Below are 18299 nucleotides of genomic sequence, written 5' to 3'. Positions count from 1 at the left end.
AAGGGAAGAGCTGCCTTTTCTCTTACATCCCACTTGTCTTTTTGGTTAAATGATAATCTAGGATGAGATGGCAAAACTACTGAGCTTTGGAAGTCAGTAAATGCCAAGGGGCAGGGTTCTCCATTGAGCTGTTTAAATTTCAGATCAGAACAAAGACATAATGAAACCAAACTAGAATATGCTTGGTCTGTGTCAAAGACAATAAACAAACTATAGTTAAAAGCTCCTCTTCTTGCAGGTGTGTTTAACAGTATTTTCACAGTAACTGTATCTCCCTTCAAATATGAAACATTTAATGTGAATTTCTTAAAACCAAATGTACTGCTAATTCATGTCATTGGTAACAATCTGAAGAATTGCTTTGTGATGGAATATCAATAACCCTTTTCTTTTTCCCTTTTAGAAATGTGCAACAGAAGAATGTTTCTTTTTTGAGCGTCTGGAATCTAATAACTATAACACTTACCGATCCCGGAAATACTCTGATTGGTATGTGGCACTGAAAAGAACTGGGCAGTACAAACCTGGACCAAAAACTGGACCTGGACAGAAAGCTATTCTTTTCCTTCCTATGTCAGCTAAAAGCTGATTTCCATGGCAGATTCTGAGCACACACGACACATTACGCTGAAGATGTTGAGTTTCCTGCTCCTCTCTGAAATAGCAAAACCATAAGCAATTATTTGCTGATCTTCACTACTTTTGCAAATACCAGATTAAACCATGCATGTTTCCTCCTGTCCTACATTGCTCTTTAAACCATTTGTGCCAGTGTGTGCGGAGGTAGAGCTACTTGGAAGATACATTTTCAGGATCAATAATATTTCTGTTTTGTGCTAGATTATCTATGTAGGGCTGTTTTATTTGCCTTATGCTTACTTTACAGAGTAAAGGAAAACAAATCTGATGCACACTTACAGCAATATTTACCTTTAAAAATAATTTATATTTCTATAACTTGATAGAGAATAAACAATTACTTTCTAATAATTATCTAAAAAGAAATTCGTGGATAATTTTAATATGATCTCTGTAACACTAATAATAACAGTACTCCTAAATTATTACCGTAATGAAATGTGAAATGTATTGCTATCACATTATGCTTCTATAGGACTCAGGCAGCTCCCTGTGGTACAGTTTGTAGAAGAGGCCTGTAGAGACAGCAGGGAACTCTCTCATGGTGATATCTATCTTGTCAAACCCCTCCCGGTATCTGTACAGTAAGAGTTTAGCTATATTGCTGGTCATGGGAATAGCGAGTTTCGTCTGAGCAAGCTCACCAACGTCCATCCACTCACACCTCAGGCACTCCTGCTGGCAGAAGCTGATGTTGAAGGAGAGGGGCTCCAGGCAACAGGTGATGTACATATCTGACTTCCCAAAGGCTCCAGGGTGTTCATGTTGCTGCCGTATGCTTAGGATGGACTTGAACTCTGACTTGATGCCAGTCTCCTCAAACACCTCTCGAACTGCTGTGTCTCCTAGGTGAAAAGAGCAAACCTTACAGTACATATGAGAATAGCTCAACACTCTTAAAACCTCCTCAAGTCTGGAAAATCTGTAACTCAAAGTGTTCTCTTTTCTGCTTTGTAAGCTGTTTGGAATGTCAGCCTATTTGTTTCAACACAAGGATAAGCTAATTTTTGGTCCCTGAACAAAACTAGTTGCTACACACTTTTCTTGTTTGTATCCTAGAAAATGATGAAAGTAAGAAACTTTGGTAATTCTGCAGAGGGTGTGGTTTTGCAACTGACATTCTCGTGGTTGCTGGCTCTATTATCTCTTAATCCAGGGTAGCATTGCACCCTCCTTTCAGCCTTTTGAATCTTGGTCCCCTCTGCCTCCTTGCCTCTGTCCAGTTTCAGGTTCAGACCAGGTGCAGCTGAACACCTGTACCTAGAGGAGACCACCTGATCAAATCCACTCCATTGTGCTTTGCCACAAGGTGTAACAAAATGGGTAAAACTATGGCTTGAAGAAGGTGCAAGTTGGTGCTAGGTCTGTTTCAAGATGTATCTTAAGTGTGCAGTGACATTTCAGATATGCTGTAATACCAGTACAGCATGCAGCCAGTGCTTGCAGGAATCTGTGCTGCATGTGTATGCATTGTGCACATCAACTGAAGTGATGCAGGTGCAGTTTTCTTCTTATCAAAGGAGCCCTAAGTTCAGGGGCTTAAAAGGTAAGAAGAACTTAAATTGAGGAGCCCAAATAAGAAGTTTTCTATTCCACTTATTTTCCCAAAGTCTGCAATTTCATTGTGGTCAAGTCAAATCCTACTCGCCAGGGGCAGGTAAAATACTGGTAGGTAAAATACTAGCTTTTTCCGATTCTGTGTAAACTCCTTGTTGTGTCTTGTTTGAGTGGTGAATGCATATAGCTGTTCTGTGATGTTCCCTGCTTCTGTTAGTTCATTTCAGTGTGAAATGAGTGCACTGGCTTACTTCAAACACAAACTAAGTTTTAAGAGAACTTGTATTCGCCTTCCTGTGGAAGCTCATGTAGCGACATGTCAAGAGGTGAAGAGAGCAGGCCGGCATTTTAAGGGGTAGTTTCAAATATTGAAAATAATGTGGACATACATTGGCTAGCAACATATAAACTGATTTATCCAGCAGAGGCCAGTCAGCTGTATGTGAATGGCCCCAAATCTGCACATCCTTCTGCCTCAGCTCAACTTCCACCGTGTGTTGGAAGGAGCTGCATACACCAGGTGTATAGAGGTCTTTGTGGGACTGGAAGTCCATTAATATGCAGTGTCTCCTAACATTTATGTTTGTGACTTCGTTACAGTGTTAATTAGTTAAAAGGCACCTTCATATGGGGAAAAATGCTCATTTACCATGACTGACCCTTGGAGAGGCTGCAACCCTTTGGTTTGAAGGAGTGGTTTGCAAAGCAAACTGCCTGTGGCAAGTGGTTTTATTATTAGGTAAGGGGCTGTATTACACAGGAGTGGTCAGAGAAGGTAAACAACTGAGGTTGTGAGGAATGCTGAGGCAGGCTGCGGTTGAGATTGAAATAGAGATTTCACTTAAGCTCTGAGCTTTGCTTTTAGATATTATGTTTTCTGTTTCCCTTTTATTTAAATGTGTGTGTATATCTATAAAATATAAAAATACACATAATGACAGTTAAGCTAGAAGAAACTAGGGCTTGAGTTTCAGAAATATTCAAATACAAAGATGTATACACTTTCCTTAATCTGCATTACAAAACTATTCAGGTTAGTTGCACGAGTCAGTACTCATAAAGTAGGCAGCCATGTATTTTGTCACTTCATATAAACACAGGATCTTCAAGCATTTTAACTGCCATTTGCAGTTATAATTTGAAACTTGGTCCCTTGAATGACTGTGAGTTTATAAGGTTTGATGTAAGGATAAAAAAGGGGAAAATTAAGTTCTATTGTATTTTATGCTTCACTAATTTATATCTTCTTGTAGTATTAAGATGTGATGCAGTGAATCATAACTTGTACTATGTTATAGTTTAGTAGTGGCAGGAGGGCAGCTGTAAGAGGCTTGTTTCCTCCCAGGCCTTTCTCAATGACTGTATGCAGGCTCCAGGATCACCTCCCCTGATACTTGAGGGGTGGCCACTGCCTTACTCAGCAGCAGCACTCCTCGGGGGGAGCTCTTGACACTGATGGCTGTTTTCTCTCAATACAAAAATCCCTCCCTATCTCCTGGCCTAGAGCCAAGCTCTGTCACTAGAAGTGAAAAGGAGCCTGGCCAGACAACAAATTCTTATGAAAACATGAATCCCTTGCACTATGGTATGTGTATTTGCATTGTCAAGCAAATAACTCTGATTTCTGTTATCTTGTTTGCCAAAAAGACTTAAAACATAGCTCATGACTTACGGAAATTACAGCTCAGCCATACCCTGCTAACTAGAAACTTTCTCCATGTATTGAAATGAGCCGGAATACTGTTCCACATGTTGTTGTAGGAAGTCTGATAAACAGTAGGTATTTCTAAGGTATAAAATGGTGGAAACCTAGGCTTGATACCTAGCTTGCCAGAGCTGCTATACTGTTCTGGGCAACATTTTTGAGTTGCTGGAAGAATAAATTCCTATCTGAATCCTGCTGTGGGGCTAAATGAATGTCAGCAAACATAACTTTAGAAAACAAGAGCTACCTAGTAACTTGCAGTGTAAGTTAGGAATGAACCAGTCTGTGGATTGTAATTTTAAGGGGTGAGATACAAGGAGAAAAAGCACAATTTTCTGTCTCTTCATAAACACCCTTGTTCATTCACCTTTGAATCCAACTGTGCCACACTGGTAAGAAATGACAAGTTTCCTCAAAACAGCCTTGTTTTTAACACAGAAGCACCCTATGTCTCTAGTTGAAAGTAGGTGCCCACAAGACCAAGGCGCTGCACTTAGCTCTGGTCCTGTGCCAGAGCTGACAGTCTAAACAAACCAAATGAACAAGGGTGGAAGGAAGCAAGCGTGTTTATTTCTGTTTTGCACATAAAAAAAAAAAAAGTAGGAAATTTTTGCTCATTCCCTCATTGAGCTCACTGCCCTGGATTCCAGTGGGAGCCAAGAGCTCGCTGGTTCAGTTTTATTTGGGTTACATCCTGATTACCTTAATCCTCTGCACTTTTGGCTTGTACTACAGCATGTCCAACAGCCTACCAAAAATAAGCTGGCTTCAAGCACTCAAGAGAAGAAAGTGTGGAAAAGGGTAGATGTTACAAATGCAAAACTTCTCTGCCCTGCACATAATGTTACCCCATTACCATTGAGGTCACAGGGCCACTTCACCTGTTCACCAACTAAAAGCCGTGATTTGCCAAAGGAGTGATGTGGGTCACAACGTATTTCAGTCCTGTTCATGTCTTCACAATTCTGTTGACACATCACCTGTTATCCTAGGACTTACCGATGTCTTCACCTGGATTAGACAGATCTCCTGGAAATTTCCATGCATTTGTAGTCTGTATTGGAGGAAAAAAAATATTACTGAAGCCTGTGTTGTACTCCCTAATATGCAGGAGACAATTAACACATGACTTTTTGAAGTTGCAGTATTGTAATTACAAACATCAGTACAGCTTTACATAGGAACTTCTTTGTTCATGCTAATGTGATGACCAGTGATACCTACAGTCTGTATGAAATATTGGAACTAAACATCTACTGATCGAAAATACAAACTGTCTAACAGTCATTAGACAACATTGCTGCTAGATGAGTAGTTAGGTATTAAAAAAAAAAAAGCTGCTATAGATTATATAATCTTGTATTTAATCACTAATGTATTCCACTTCCATGGTTTTGGCTTTTAAAAAATGTATATATATTTAATCGTACAAAAAGGTATTACGATTGTAGTACTGTTTTATATTGCACTGGCTTTGACATGCCTTTGTGTGTCTGTAATAACCATGTAGTGTAACTTTGTCATTTGTTTTCATGGAATATAGAAACTGATGCCTTGTGTGTGACTTATATGTAGAAGCATTTATTAAATTGGAATAAAGTTCGGTACCTAGAACAGAATGTGAAGTGCAGACTTGGTGCTGTTACTGATAGTGGTCAAGGAGTCCCAGTTCCTGCACCTCCTGCAATTGCACTAAGATTTCTAGGTTCTACCTTTCCATCCATATACTATTTTTATTTGTTTCCTTATTAAAAGTTTATGTAGGAAGAAGGTAACCTTCAAATAGAAATAAATGCAGTAAAAAGCTACACTGGCTGAAAAAAAAAGGTGTCTTTTCTTGTACATGCAACATGGAGAGGGAAATTGTTGCTTTTCAGTAATTTGAAACCCCGACTACATTAGAAAAAGGTTGGTTGGTTTTAGGGTTTTTTTCTGTGCACTCTTAGCAGACTTGGATAGGAATTTAAGGGAAAGGGTTAAAAATAGTACAGCTGGAAAATACATATAGTTGTCTACCGGCTTTCAGCTTTGCTTTCAGTTCCTGGAAATCTTTGTGTGCTGTGGAATTGTCCTTTCATGATTAAACCCAAACAGCTCTTAGAATTCCACCAGCTGTCCAATTTTATTTTTTTTTCAAAGCTTTCAGAACATAATTCGTATAAGAAGTCACCATTTCAGGGGAATTGTTCATTTTGTAGGGGAGAATGGAGAGGAGTGTTGGAAAAGACAGTGAGAAACAACCATCTGAGCCAATTTGCTTGCACTGAGGTATTTTATTTGCTCACAGCACAGGCAATGTATGGGCATTCACAAACTCCAGGCTTTATATTCAATTTTATCCAGTTGCTAAGTAGAGCTGTAAAGAGGGGAGTTGGAAACAATCACTTTTTCCCTTTCACCTTCCTCCCTCACTGTGCTGTCAGCTTTCTTCCAGAAAGGTAGGCTGGAATAGCTACCTGGAACATACCCATCTCACTTTCCAGAATGGGCTGGAGGGAAAGAGCAGTGCCAGACTTGTCCTCCTGTATTTTGGGGCCAGAGCCTATGGAAGTAATGCTGACAAGTACGGAATCAGGCCTAGAACCTGAATGGAGCATTCAGTGCCTTCCTGCAAAACTGGATAGAAGTACCTGCACTTAAAATGGTTATGGGTGAGCTTTAACAAAATCAGTGTGAAGAAGTTAAACTTTAAGCCATCTGGGCTAAGGAAACTACTATTTCCTTCTGATGTGCAATTTCCATTTTTTCTCTGAGACCCATTTAAGGCATTTACCAAAAAAAAAAGGTAAGCATGCAGTTTTAACACTTCTGTGCACGTAAGAGTTAAAACAACATAGCATTTCTGAAGTTCACAATGTGCTGTTCTGGTCCTGGAGACTTCACAACTGGAACCACTTTACGAGCCTATAGCTTGCATGGTGGATTTATGCTTTAACTGGTAACTGCTGAATGTTAAGTCTGGAGGTCCTGCTATGGAAAAGTCCTTCAAATTTTACCTTATGTTAAAAAACCATATCAAATTAATAGTTCAAAGGAAGCAAAGAGAGAGTGTTTCTTTTTCTCTGAACTCTTGTGTTACAAATTCACCATGTTGTATCACTGAAAAAGTGGAGAAAGCACTTTTTTATTAAAGTTCATTAACTGTGTTGTAATTGCCAGTTAACTGAAATCACGTTTTGTGTCCTGAGAAGAAATCTCTTGGTAGCTAATTTCAGAAAAGACTTTGAAATGGAGCCAGTTGATATTCTGGCATAGTTTTAACTATATAAAATGCAAAAAGATGCATCCAAGTATACTTCAATCTATGTATGTAAATTCTGATTGTTTCCATGTTAAATTGCAGTTAATCTCACTGTACTAGAGATACTTTTATTTAACTTGCAAATGAAAGCATGATGGCAGCTAAGTGTATGTTACATGGAATGGCACAGGCAACTGCTAACGAGCTATGGAGCTTTCTGCACATGCCATATTAAACCCAGGTTAGCCTGATAGAGGCTGGAGACATTACCAGCGATGGATGCTGGGTTACCTCAGGCCACATCACGCAACCCACCCTCACCACACTAATATGCTCTGGTTTGACATTCTCAGCAGCGAGGTCAAGCACTTCCAGTTGTCAGAAATTGATCATCTTTACACCTGCGGTACTGAGGTAGTCTCCAAGTCATGGCCAACCATGTTATTGCTTATTTAAAACCACAGATATGTCTGGAATTTTCAAAACCAAACAGAATCTGAATCCTTTTCCCAAAATGTGCTTCAAGTCATGGAGAATTTCCAGAGGGCTGCATAGATCCAAGCACGGTATCAGGGACTCATGGGTCAGTTACAGGAGAAAACAAAAAGCAGAGAGGATACTTTATTCTGTCGATTCAATCACCAGCTATAATTAACAACAAAGCCACTGGTTTTCAAAGTCTGATTTTTTTTTCCTTCAAATGCAACACAACAATCTGTTGATAGATGTGTTCCAAGACATTCATCAAAGTAATTTCTAACTATCACAATTTTGCACTGGAATAAAAATATTTTTGTTTTATACTACAGAGTTGGCTTCTCTAAATGAACTTCTCTATTTTATAATCCTGTAACAAACTTACCTTATTTCTGTCTTGTACAACCAACACCTTTCCAGTGCTTTCATGTAGGACAGCAACTAGTAGAGAGGGAATATTGGAAAAGATGTGGTATTAAGATAACTATGTTCAATCTTAACCACCCTAATTAAACATGTTTTGATAAAGCATGACAACCCCCTTGCTTGTACAGTTAGCAAGATTTGTATAGATGAATAGCAGAAAGTGGTTTGTCAGTGGTGTCCTGGGTTTACCAGTAGCCGTTTTTCTCCTTCTTAGTAGCTGGTGCAAGCTCTGTGTTTTGACTTCCAGCCTGGACAGAGAGCTGATAACACCGATTGTTCTGAATTGTTGCTAAGTAATGTTTATTCTAGCTAAGGACTTTCTGAGTCTCACGCTCTGCCGGGGACGAGGGGAGGCTGGGAGAAAGCCACCTGACCCAAGCTAGCCAAAGAGGTGTTCCATACCACAGTACGTCATGCCCAGGGAAGTAATTGGGAGTTACCCAGAAGGGCACGGGCTCTCTTCGGGGGGGGGCATCGAACTCGTTTGGCGGTGGTATCGTATTCTCTTCTCTTGTTATTTTCTCTTATCATTATTATCATTGGTGGTAGCAGTAGTGATTTGTGTTACACCTTAGTTACTGGGCTGTTCAACCGGTGGGAGTTACATTCTCTCAATTCTCCTCCCCATCCCTCCAGGAGCGGGGAGAGTCGGGGGTGGGGGTGGAAGGAAAGAAAGAGGGAGAAAAAAGAAAAGGGGCGGGAGTGAGTGAACGAGCTTTGTGGTTGGGTTTAAACCACAACAAGTGGAAAACTGATACACAGTAAAATATGAAAAAAGGTTAAGTATCCTGTAGAAAAAAATCAAAGTTAGCAGCACCAAGATAAAGACTTCCCGCATTCAAGTTCCAGATTAGACAGGAAATTAATAGAATAGTTTGCTTGTGTTAATATTATCAGAACTAAAGAAGGCGAGATCAAGACACCATCAACATAACCTAGCAAAGCTGCTTGCTTCAACAGACCTGTGCCTGCAGGTTTGCTCAAATAACAGAAATTGTTCCAGTGACTCCGGCTGAGTGGCCATGATGGGCATGAACTGTTCTCCAGTGAAATTCATGACAAAACTCCTGCCTGCTGTAGTGAAGATTTGAGGGTTTTCTGGTTAGTAACACACAAGTTTTAGTACTTGGTGGGCTGACAGTACTGGTAACATTCCAACTGGTTAATTATCTATGTACTCATAATGTACTGCCCAGCTAACAACTCATGATAGTAACTGCGTAGTTATCTGAGTCAACTTGTTAATCAAAAAGCATTGCTTCCAAGTGCGAAAGTGACACTTCCACTTGATTAAAAAAAAAAACAAAACAACAAAACAAATCAGGATGTGTAACTGAAAAGTTCAGCTTTTCCTTGTGTCCTCATGCTCAGCCCATGACTTTCTCCAGCAGATTACAAGTTCTCATTTTTCAAACCCAGGTGTTTTCATAGTCATCCTGTCACACTCCTTGGTCATACTTTAAAAATTCCTTCCCTTTAAAACACCTATTTTTCTCAGATTTTAAAGTGTGCTGTGTTGAGCAGAATGAGCACTGTGGTACAGCTTCCCAGGCTCTCTTCCACATCAGTCATGCATGGGTTTCAAATTAGTAGTTAACAATAAAAAAAAAAGCTTGTCATTTTACAGCAGGAGCAAGAGTATATGGTCACATCTGTGATCATGTATGCATTTAAAATGCTACAGGGAAGTATTTCCACAGAAGGGAATTATCAAAGGATGAGTGTCCAGCTAAAAACATCTTCTGTTTTTTCAGAATACATAGCAGGCTTCTGTGGAGGAGGATTATTTAAAAGATGAAATACCAATCTTCCTTCAAGATATGTCAGAGGATGTGTTTTAAGAGGGTAGTCACACATCTACCTCCCCATGGCTTATGACTTTATGATCTCATTCCTCCATAAATGTTTAGTAGTGTCCAGGTTCAAGAACTGTACTGATTAAAAGCAGGGGTGACTTTGATGCATGCTGTGATTACAAGGATTATGTTCTAGAAAAGATGATCTTCAACTAAATGGTTTGCTGAGACCAAGGAGGACTGCTGAAGACAGGAAACTGCACTTTGAATCAAACAGAACAACTTTTTCTTTCCCCTGTTCCACAGAAATCAATGCCTGTTAATGTAATTTTTGGCAGTGAAAATTCTCTATGAGATGACCAGAATCTCTGCTAGATGATACCTAAATCCAAAGCAAGAAGGAAAACCACTAGGATTGGCTGTCTTGTCTCATTTTCTCAAGTGTAACTCAGGAGTCCCTCAGCTGAATCAACGTTAGAATCTTAGGTAGAATCAATGAGATCAGACCTCGACCATGGGCTCTGGACTGCAGCTCTAAAAGCTCCCCCTCTTTTTACAAATATGGTATCTGAAGCTTTAAATCATCCAACAGCAGGAGGACTTTCTGGAAAGGTTTATGCTTGTGACCTCACCAAGTAATTGCTGTTATAACACTGCTTTGTTTTGAATGTTCTATTTTGGGAAATAGGTAAGAAAATGATTAAAAAAAACCTCCTTTAGACAACTCCAGAAAACATGTACTGGAGGGGAAAAATACCTTCATTCTACCTGTTTTATCTGTCACTGATGACAGTTTGTATGAAAAGATGTTCAGCATTGAAAAGCACTTGTCATCGAAGTAATGAGCACACACATGACTGCTTGCATTGTAAATGGAAGCAGACAGGAATAGGTATTACTTTGTAAAACAACTTGGGAACTGCTTTTACATCACTTTTGATTCCTTGGACCATCATAACCTAACTCCAGCTTCCTGTACAGTCTGGCATTTATGCAGCTGCTTATTTTACACCCTTTCTTAAGTAACAGGACTGTCCAAGGCTATCACGTGAGTATGTGTGTGGAGACTTTGTTTCAGCAACTAGATTTAAGGTAGGTAGCACTGAAAATAACAGCCGCATTACATGCTCATATTACATGCAAGGGAGAAGAGAGTGACTTTTACTTTTCTTCCTCTCCTTTTAGTTTCCTTCCTAAACTTGTCTTCCTATGCCGTTGTTACGCAGTATGTTAACTTAATTAACCTTAATTAAAGTGTATTATTATAAACACATAACTTTCTGGATGGCAGACCAGTTCCTACTAGGAGGTGGAGAATTTTGGAAATGCTTTTCAAAAACTTCTTAATCATTTCATACACAGGAAGCTTTTCTGAACCTTTACATATCTGGAAAATCCTGACGCCTACAAGCGGACACAGTAAGTTAGAGTTAGCTGGAAGACGCATCATATATTCCACTATTTCTAAACAATAATGGCCGAGCCGAATGAGTAACATTTGCTGCTTATTGCGTGGTGACTCTGATCTAGTCTGGCAAAATATGACCTGACCTTGCTTATTCACACCTTTGTCATCACTTGGCTAGACCATGCTGAGGCACTAGCTCTGGCTGCACGGGATTTACCATGTGGGAAACTCCAGACAGGATCAAAACCAGCTGCTGGTCTACTTGGCAACATGGACTTGCTACCTGTTGCTGCAGCCTGGGCTGGCGTCCCGTAGGCTGGCAAACCACACTCAACATCTCTGCCTTTTATTTTCAGGATGAGCAAGGGACTAAGTGCTGTATTTAATTGATCTGCCACAGCTTTGAGATGAAGCCTCTCATCAGCAAATTTGCTGCATAGGCTTTCTAAAATACAGGTTTTTGTTCACCGACTGAAAAAGCCTAGGGTTTGGCACACACACACACTAAATACACATACTTAAGTAATTTAATATTTTAAAGAAATTATTTACTTTAAATGTTTCATTAAAATTAAATTAAAATTAAAATTAAAAGTAGAACTTCCACTACCAAAGGCTCTCACTCCTTAAGGATAATTTAATAACAGTATGCCAGGTGTTATCCACACTGCTTACTGTATCCCTGGGATGTGTTCCAGAACCACCAAGAGTGAGTGGAACAGAAGAAACCCCAAAATACTGCAGTTGTTACTCTGCACACAGAAGTCTGTTTGTTTACCTGCCTAAATGTCTTCTTAAGTCTTTAACTCTTCTAAAGAAACTCCCAATAATGAATAAGAACCTACAGGTCTGGAAAGTGATTGCAAAGAATACATACATTATACATTGTGCAAATCTTAAATCTGTGCAATAAATTATGAAATCCATATAGCTGTGTTTATGCAACTTCCTGTTCCCTCAAAGTTTTTCCTACTTGCAGATGTTTCTATGTGCAAAATGTTTCAACGTACAACAGCAAATTATGCTCTGAAAGGGCATTTTTCTTATTTCCAAACGCTTAGAGTTTCTCAGACTTATGATTTTTCTTATATTAAGTCTTTCCTGATAGCTATCAGGGTCAGAACACATCTATTACATGATTTTCTTCTAATGCTCACTTTCAGTTATGCAAACTCCTTCAGAAAAATCCCTTTTCAGTTAAGTCATGTCTCCCCGAACATGCAAGTTACAACCATAAAGAGTAACATGGTGCTTTTGCTAGAATGCATTATCTTATTGGAATTCAATGCTGCATATTTTAATGGTGCGGTTTTCATACCTCAGGAAAACATGCTCTAACATGTCAACTGAAAAAATCCAGGCCTGTCTTCAGCTTCTACACTGACCTCTGCTGGTGTTATAACTGAAAAATCACAATATCCATAGTAGTAGTGCTGCTCTGTAATTGAAAGATTTGTTTTCCCAAACTTTACTTTCATCTGGCCTACTGCTACATGGAATAATCCAGCTTTTGTAAGTCCTTCCTAACTAGATTTTTCAAATTGCTATTTATGGGTCTTAACAGCATTTGGTGAAGAATTAACGTCCCACAGTGTCCCTGCAAGCCAAGGACAAACGAGTCAAGGTTGTAATGGGAGAGGTTTGCTGTCCCTCTGCTGTATCCACCCTTTACCAGTACATGAGGGGTCCAAATCAACCTCCAGTTTACAGGACATTACTGACTGATAGAACTAGTAGTAATATTTCTGTGGAAGCCTGATGGGAAGGAGGACAAAAAAATTCAAATTTGGTGAAGCACAGTTCAAGTTGATTGTATTTTTGGCTCATCATCAGTTCCTTTTATTGTGATGTATTAAAAAAAAAAGGTGTTGGTGGGCAAACCATCGTATCTAGTTCCTTGGGAATCAGGTCAGTTTTTTGAGCAAATCCTTCTCAGCTGTGGTTGTGGGAGGTCTAGATGGGTAACAGCATGGTATCCAGATGTTTATTTGTGAAATATACTTGTTTGGGTTGTGGACTTCTAGGTGCAGCTTAGAGCAGCTTTTAGACCATTGTAATTTAGGCCAGTGGTTGTGCCAGCCCCTGAAGAACCGCTGTTGGGTAAATTTTGCCCTGTTTACAGACCTTAACTTGAGCATAGTTTAGGCAGATGCACGTAGTAAGCATCTACAGAAAGGAGAGGGAGCAGAGAAGTGATTTTTTTCTCATAAGTTTGTAGTTACTTTTTTGCTTTTAAACAACTGTTTGAACCTTGAAATCCTACCTCTCTCATCTGTTAGGTGAAAGCCAAGATATGCGTCTCAAAATGGTGTTTTTTAAACAATATTCCTGAGTTAAAATTTAAAGCTTCAGCAACACATTTTCTTTTCCCTGAGCTATTTATAATCTTCTCAAACTGGAATTCTCTTGAGACACCTCTCGCTTTAGCAGCCTGTTTTTAGCAATATGCCCTGTCATACAGGCACATTTTTGGCAGTGTTCAAGGCCAGCCTGGATGGGGCTTTGAGTAGCCTGGTCTTACGGAAGGTGTCCCTCCCTGTGGCAAGGGAGTTGTAACAAGATGATTTTGAAGGCCCCTTCCAACTTAAACCATTCTATGATTCGTGAATGACACACTTCAGTTTGTAAAGTTACTCAAGCAGTAGGCAGTTGTTTTCCATGTGTTTGTTGTGCAGCTGATGTCTTACTGAACCTGTTCCCAGAGGCTTGTTCATAAAGCTGTTTGTGGGCGAAACCACTTTAGTCACTAACCTGCAACTCCCAGCTGGTGGGGGGCGTACCGCGGCAGCCTGCTGGGCCCTTCTCCCAGCCACAGAGTCAAGGTGGATGAGCCCTGCTCAGCGTGGTGGAAAGTAAAGCCTTGTGAAGTGGCTGCTGCCGCAAACCCACTCTGGAAAATGGGGATGTGCAGCCGGACGGCAATGCAGCCTTCCTCTGCCACTGGGCCACCGCACATGCAAGAGACAGTAAGCAGAGGAGGCTGAAGGCCACAGCCGCCTCCTAGACCCTCCTCGCAGTTGCTCCTTCTGGTTGTAAACCTCACCCCCCACAACGGATGGGATTAATGCGTCAAAGTCTGTATTTTCACCTCATTTACTGCTGGTCAAACTACCATAGGTGTGAGAAACGTGCCAGCGGAGACAGGCGGAGAGGAGAGACTGCCAGCTTGGCCTTGTCAGCAGTAAATTTTGGTGTCAACAGATAAAATAGGAGGGTTTATGTTATGATTTGCCGTAAAGCACAGGAAACCGCATCTTCCCTCCCTTCGGCTGCCTCTGCCGACACCCCTCACCACACGGCCGTGGCTGCGCGTACATGAAGATGGCGCTCGCGACTGAGGTGAGCTCACGGCTCATGGGAAGACTCGCTGCCGCCCTCCCCGCCCAGCACTTGCCGCGCAGCCATCGCCCGAAGGCAGCCCGCTGCAGGCGGAGAGACCTCCCCCAAGTTCATGCTCACGCCCCCAAACTCATCCGGCCGCGCCTGCAGCCCCGCCAGGGCCGCCCAGTCCTGCGCTCGGCGCACCGCCCACCACTACCTCACCATGGCGCTGCGTGGGGCTGAGCCGGACGACATGAGGCCACCCCATGGGCGGTACCGGCCTCTGCTCCCGGAAGCGCTCTGCGGCAGCCGTCGGGGCAGTATGTCCGCGCCTTCCAGAAGGAAGAGCAAGGGGCGGCTGGTCCCAAACACCGGTGGCAGCGATGCCTCTCCGCGCGCCGTTCCCCCCGGCGCTGCCGAGGGCGGGCCGCTGGTGCTGGGCGTTTCTGACGCCGTGGAGGCAGGTACGCGAGTGCGGGTGGCGGGGACGGGCCAATGTCTGACTGGGCGGAGGGCGGCTCGTTTAAAACCGAGTCCCTCCAAAGCTGTGCTCACATGGCTGCCAAAGCGAGCCCGGCGCCTGGTGGCAGAGTTCTAGGGGCTGCCCCGTCCCCTCACGGAGACGGGCCTCTCGGGCAAGTGAGGGTCTCTCGGGCAAGGTCGGTTGAGCCTCGTGTAATTGGTTTTGTTTGTAGATTTTTTTTGTTGCTTCTTGTTAGTTAAAATGGGATGGGAAATCTGTCAGTCCACGTTGCCGTGGGTGTTCTCAGACGTGTCGAAAACTCTGTCCCCTTATAGCGCGGACCCAGGAGGGTCCCTGCACTCCGCTCATGGGTGGGTGCTGCCCTTCATGGGGGCTTAGAAGGGTTTTGTTAGTTATACTGATTGGGGAGTGCGAGAAACACAGAATTCATTTGACAGGTAGGAAAAAATGATGTGTTGTTGTTTTTTTTTTTTTTTTCCTGAAAATATTAGATGTTCCAAATACGTTGCGAAGGGTCCTCGCCCAGCTGTCACTGAGCAGCATGAAGTCTGCAAATGTATGCATAGGTCGTCCGGTCTTGATTACGTCTGCTGATGGACGACAGGAGGTGAGACTCTTAATTATTCCTACAAGTGCTGTTTCTGGGGCTTTCAGCATGTTTCTCTTGTATTCAGCAGAGACCAAAATGAAGCATGCATTGAGAAAGATAGTGAATGGTCTTATCCATGTTTTCTGCTCTGTAGTTACATCTTTATTCTCAGTACTGATTTTTTTTTCCCAGAAATGTATGTTGTGTGAATATATGTATTATATTTTGTATGATATATGTACACACACATCTTTTATTTGCAAAGAAAGAGTACAGCACTTTTCTTTCTTCATTGATTTGAGGCGTTTCTTAAGGTGTATGCTTTTGGGTCATCTGCAGAATGTGTAGGGTCTTGGAGGAACTTTTTGTCTCCTTTGTAGGCAAAGTAAAACCCCTTCTTTCTTGAAAACTGTCTTGGATCATATCTTAAGAACTCAGTGCTACTCAGTATCTTACTCTGTGCCACCAAGTCTTAACCTAATCCTTTTTCTCCCCCCCAGCAGATGTTTTTTATAATGAAACATTGCTTCTCCTAAGTGGAGGACTGGAAATGGTGGGAAGAAAAATCCATCTTAACTGTCAGTTGTTTGCTTGCATCCTCTTCCTAGGTCTGTACTGCTTGGCCCACCACAGGCTTTCCAGGCGGGAAAGTTGGGCTGAGTGAAACCACACAGAAGAACTTGAACGTAAACCTGGGTGATGCTGTCACTGTGCAGCCTGTAATTGGTGCGGTCATCCAGGCAGAGGAAATCAATGTAAAGTTGAGGTATGGAACTTGTTATAACCTAGTGAGGTGTCTGCTTTACACTGCCGACTCCTACCTCTTAGAAGATGCTGTTTTTCTCTCTTGCTTTGATGGTATTAGTACCCACACATAATCAAACAAGTGCAGATGTTTGCAGGGTTAAGATTAAAGTTTAATAACTGTTGGCTTACTGCTGCTAACTGCAGCCCCCTGTGTGCACAGTGGAGTGGCTCAGCTATTGTACAAAATCTCAACTGAGGTGCTGTTGTGAGGGACATAATGACGTTAAGCTCATTAGTCTTAAGAGATTCTTTGTTTTACGTTAAATTAATGAATAGTAACAATAGCCCAGCATCTCCTGAAGCAGAGGTCAAGCTACCTGCATTGAGTTTACATTAGGCAGGGGTGTGTAACTGCACGATCAAGGCAAATTCGTTGAACTTGTAAGCCACTTGTAAAGGATGAGGATAATTTCTCTGTGTATAGTTGATGTCAGGTTAGAAGGAGCCTGTGTTGCTGCTGTTGTCATTAGAAAGTAAGCTGCACATTGCTATCTGAGAAGCTCTTGTTGAAAAGTCCTGTTGTGGTTAAGAGAAATACTGGCTGACAGCTTGGGGAGAGTGATTCCTTTTTTTTTTTTTTTTTTTTTTTTAACTACTTCCCTTCAAAACTTATCCTTTGTATATGTGTGGCTTTGTGCTCTGCTTTTATTTACTGGAATATTTTTTAGGATTGGAAATTCTGAGGTGTTTCTTTTTTAATTGAAATTCAGTCCAAAAAAAAGAAGCAAAATGTACAAATCACAGTTGTCTTGAAATTGTGAATGCATTGAGAAATTAACATTTTACCAATCTGCAGAATACAGACTTCCTGTATTTGTTGTTCTCAAAATATTCCACAGTCAGCATTTGGGTTGATGCAGAACCTGATTATAGTTAATTCCTAGATAAAGTTATTTTACAGTTACTTTGAAAGTGTGCCAACACTTCAATTTCTATAAATTAACTTCACTTCCCTGGCAAGCCTCTGTTTTCAAACATGACGTTGTTGTCCATTTTAACGGGAAGATGCTGTTTTGCAGTGTACTGACTCAGAAATGCTAGTGACGCAGTCTTGCTTTGTGTCAAGAATATAACCAACTTAACCACTAAAACTGTAATTAAAGTTAAGTTCGCTGCGCATTGTGTGCTGACTTCCTGCCATCAGCTTGCGTTGCCCTCTGTGCCTCTCTCCTTACCAGAAAATGCAAAAAAGATATCTTTTTGATATGGTTAATTTAATCCTATAGAAAGTTTTACTATTATTACATACTGTTTGGTTATAGAAGTGTTTGAAAGCAGTCATTTCATTAAAAAGTGAACCCCACATTAAATTAAATAATTAAGCATAACCTACTTGTGTTTCCCCATGTTAATATGCATCTTTTCTTCAAAGCTGAGACTATTACTGAAACATAAGCTAAGGATGAGGTCAGAGGAATTGCATATGTAACTTCAGAAATATTTGATTACTGTGATTTTTTTCTTTGGAAACTGTTCCGCAGTCAGAGGTTTCCCTCTTGGCCAGTCAAGAGTCAGGCTCTGAGGGTTGTTATACGTATGTACCACCAGATTAAAAGTCATGTAAATGGCTGTTTTTCTAGAATTACTCTAGGAAAAGAAGAAAACGGTAGCAGGTCTGTTTTAATCCTGTTCACTTACTACAAACCTTAGTGCCATTCTACCATGTAAGAATATAAATTATTAAAAGAAATGGAAATCCCGTTATCTGAGTACTGCCTAGGTTTCTAGACACTTTTCAGTTGCAGCTCCTTCTCTGCAAATTAATACCTCTAGGGAGTTGCTTGCATACATAATTTAGCTTTTTTCTTCTCCTTTTTTTTTTTTTTTTTTTTTAAATCAATCCCCAACC

At 41.1% G+C, this 18299-nt stretch overlaps 3 protein-coding genes across 3 annotated transcripts in view; 2 read left to right on the top strand and 1 right to left on the bottom strand.

The window, feature by feature from the left end:
- Positions 1 to 6370, top strand: part of FGF2 (fibroblast growth factor 2) — a 33011-nt gene extending 26641 nt beyond the window's left edge. Inside the window, exon 3 of the mRNA XM_065684532.1 lies at positions 404 to 6370. Within this exon, the coding sequence (XP_065540604.1) occupies positions 404 to 589 (186 nt within the window). The 3' untranslated portion in view covers positions 590 to 6370. The remainder of the gene's footprint in view (positions 1 to 403) is intronic.
- On the bottom strand, positions 1014 to 14702 carry NUDT6 (nudix hydrolase 6). The gene is made up of 3 exons (XM_065664215.1): positions 14599 to 14702; positions 4901 to 5001; positions 1014 to 1484 (listed from the first exon to the last, which is right to left on the bottom strand). Exons 1-3 carry the CDS (start codon positions 14700 to 14702, stop codon positions 1096 to 1098), a joined length of 594 nt encoding a protein of 197 aa, XP_065520287.1. The 3' UTR covers positions 1014 to 1095.
- AFG2A (AFG2 AAA ATPase homolog A) overlaps positions 14589 to 18299 on the top strand; it is a 241553-nt gene continuing 237842 nt past the window's right edge. Inside the window, 3 exon segments of the mRNA XM_065684485.1 lie at positions 14589 to 15034; positions 15546 to 15661; positions 16252 to 16409. Coding sequence (XP_065540557.1) covers positions 14701 to 15034; positions 15546 to 15661; positions 16252 to 16409 — 608 coding nt within the window. The 5' untranslated portion in view covers positions 14589 to 14700.

Source organism: Lathamus discolor, chromosome 1 (genome assembly GCF_037157495.1).
Source record: "Lathamus discolor isolate bLatDis1 chromosome 1, bLatDis1.hap1, whole genome shotgun sequence".
NCBI lineage: Eukaryota > Metazoa > Chordata > Aves > Psittaciformes > Psittacidae > Lathamus > Lathamus discolor.
This window is presented reverse-complemented; position numbering and strand designations above follow the sequence as displayed.

Excerpts from the sequence above, each read along its gene's own strand:
- NUDT6 (XM_065664215.1), bottom strand. The coding sequence starts at position 14,702 with ATGAACTTGGGGGAGGTCTCTCCGCCTGCAGCGGGCTGCCTTCGGGCG. Across the intron at positions 5,002-14,598 it reads AGCGAGTCTTCCCATGAGCC|GGAGTACAACACAGGCTTCA; the intron begins GTGAGCTCACCT and ends CCTGCATATTAG. Across the intron at positions 1,485-4,900 it reads TAATCCAGGTGAAGACATCG|GAGACACAGCAGTTCGAGAG; the intron begins GTAAGTCCTAGG and ends CTTTTCACCTAG.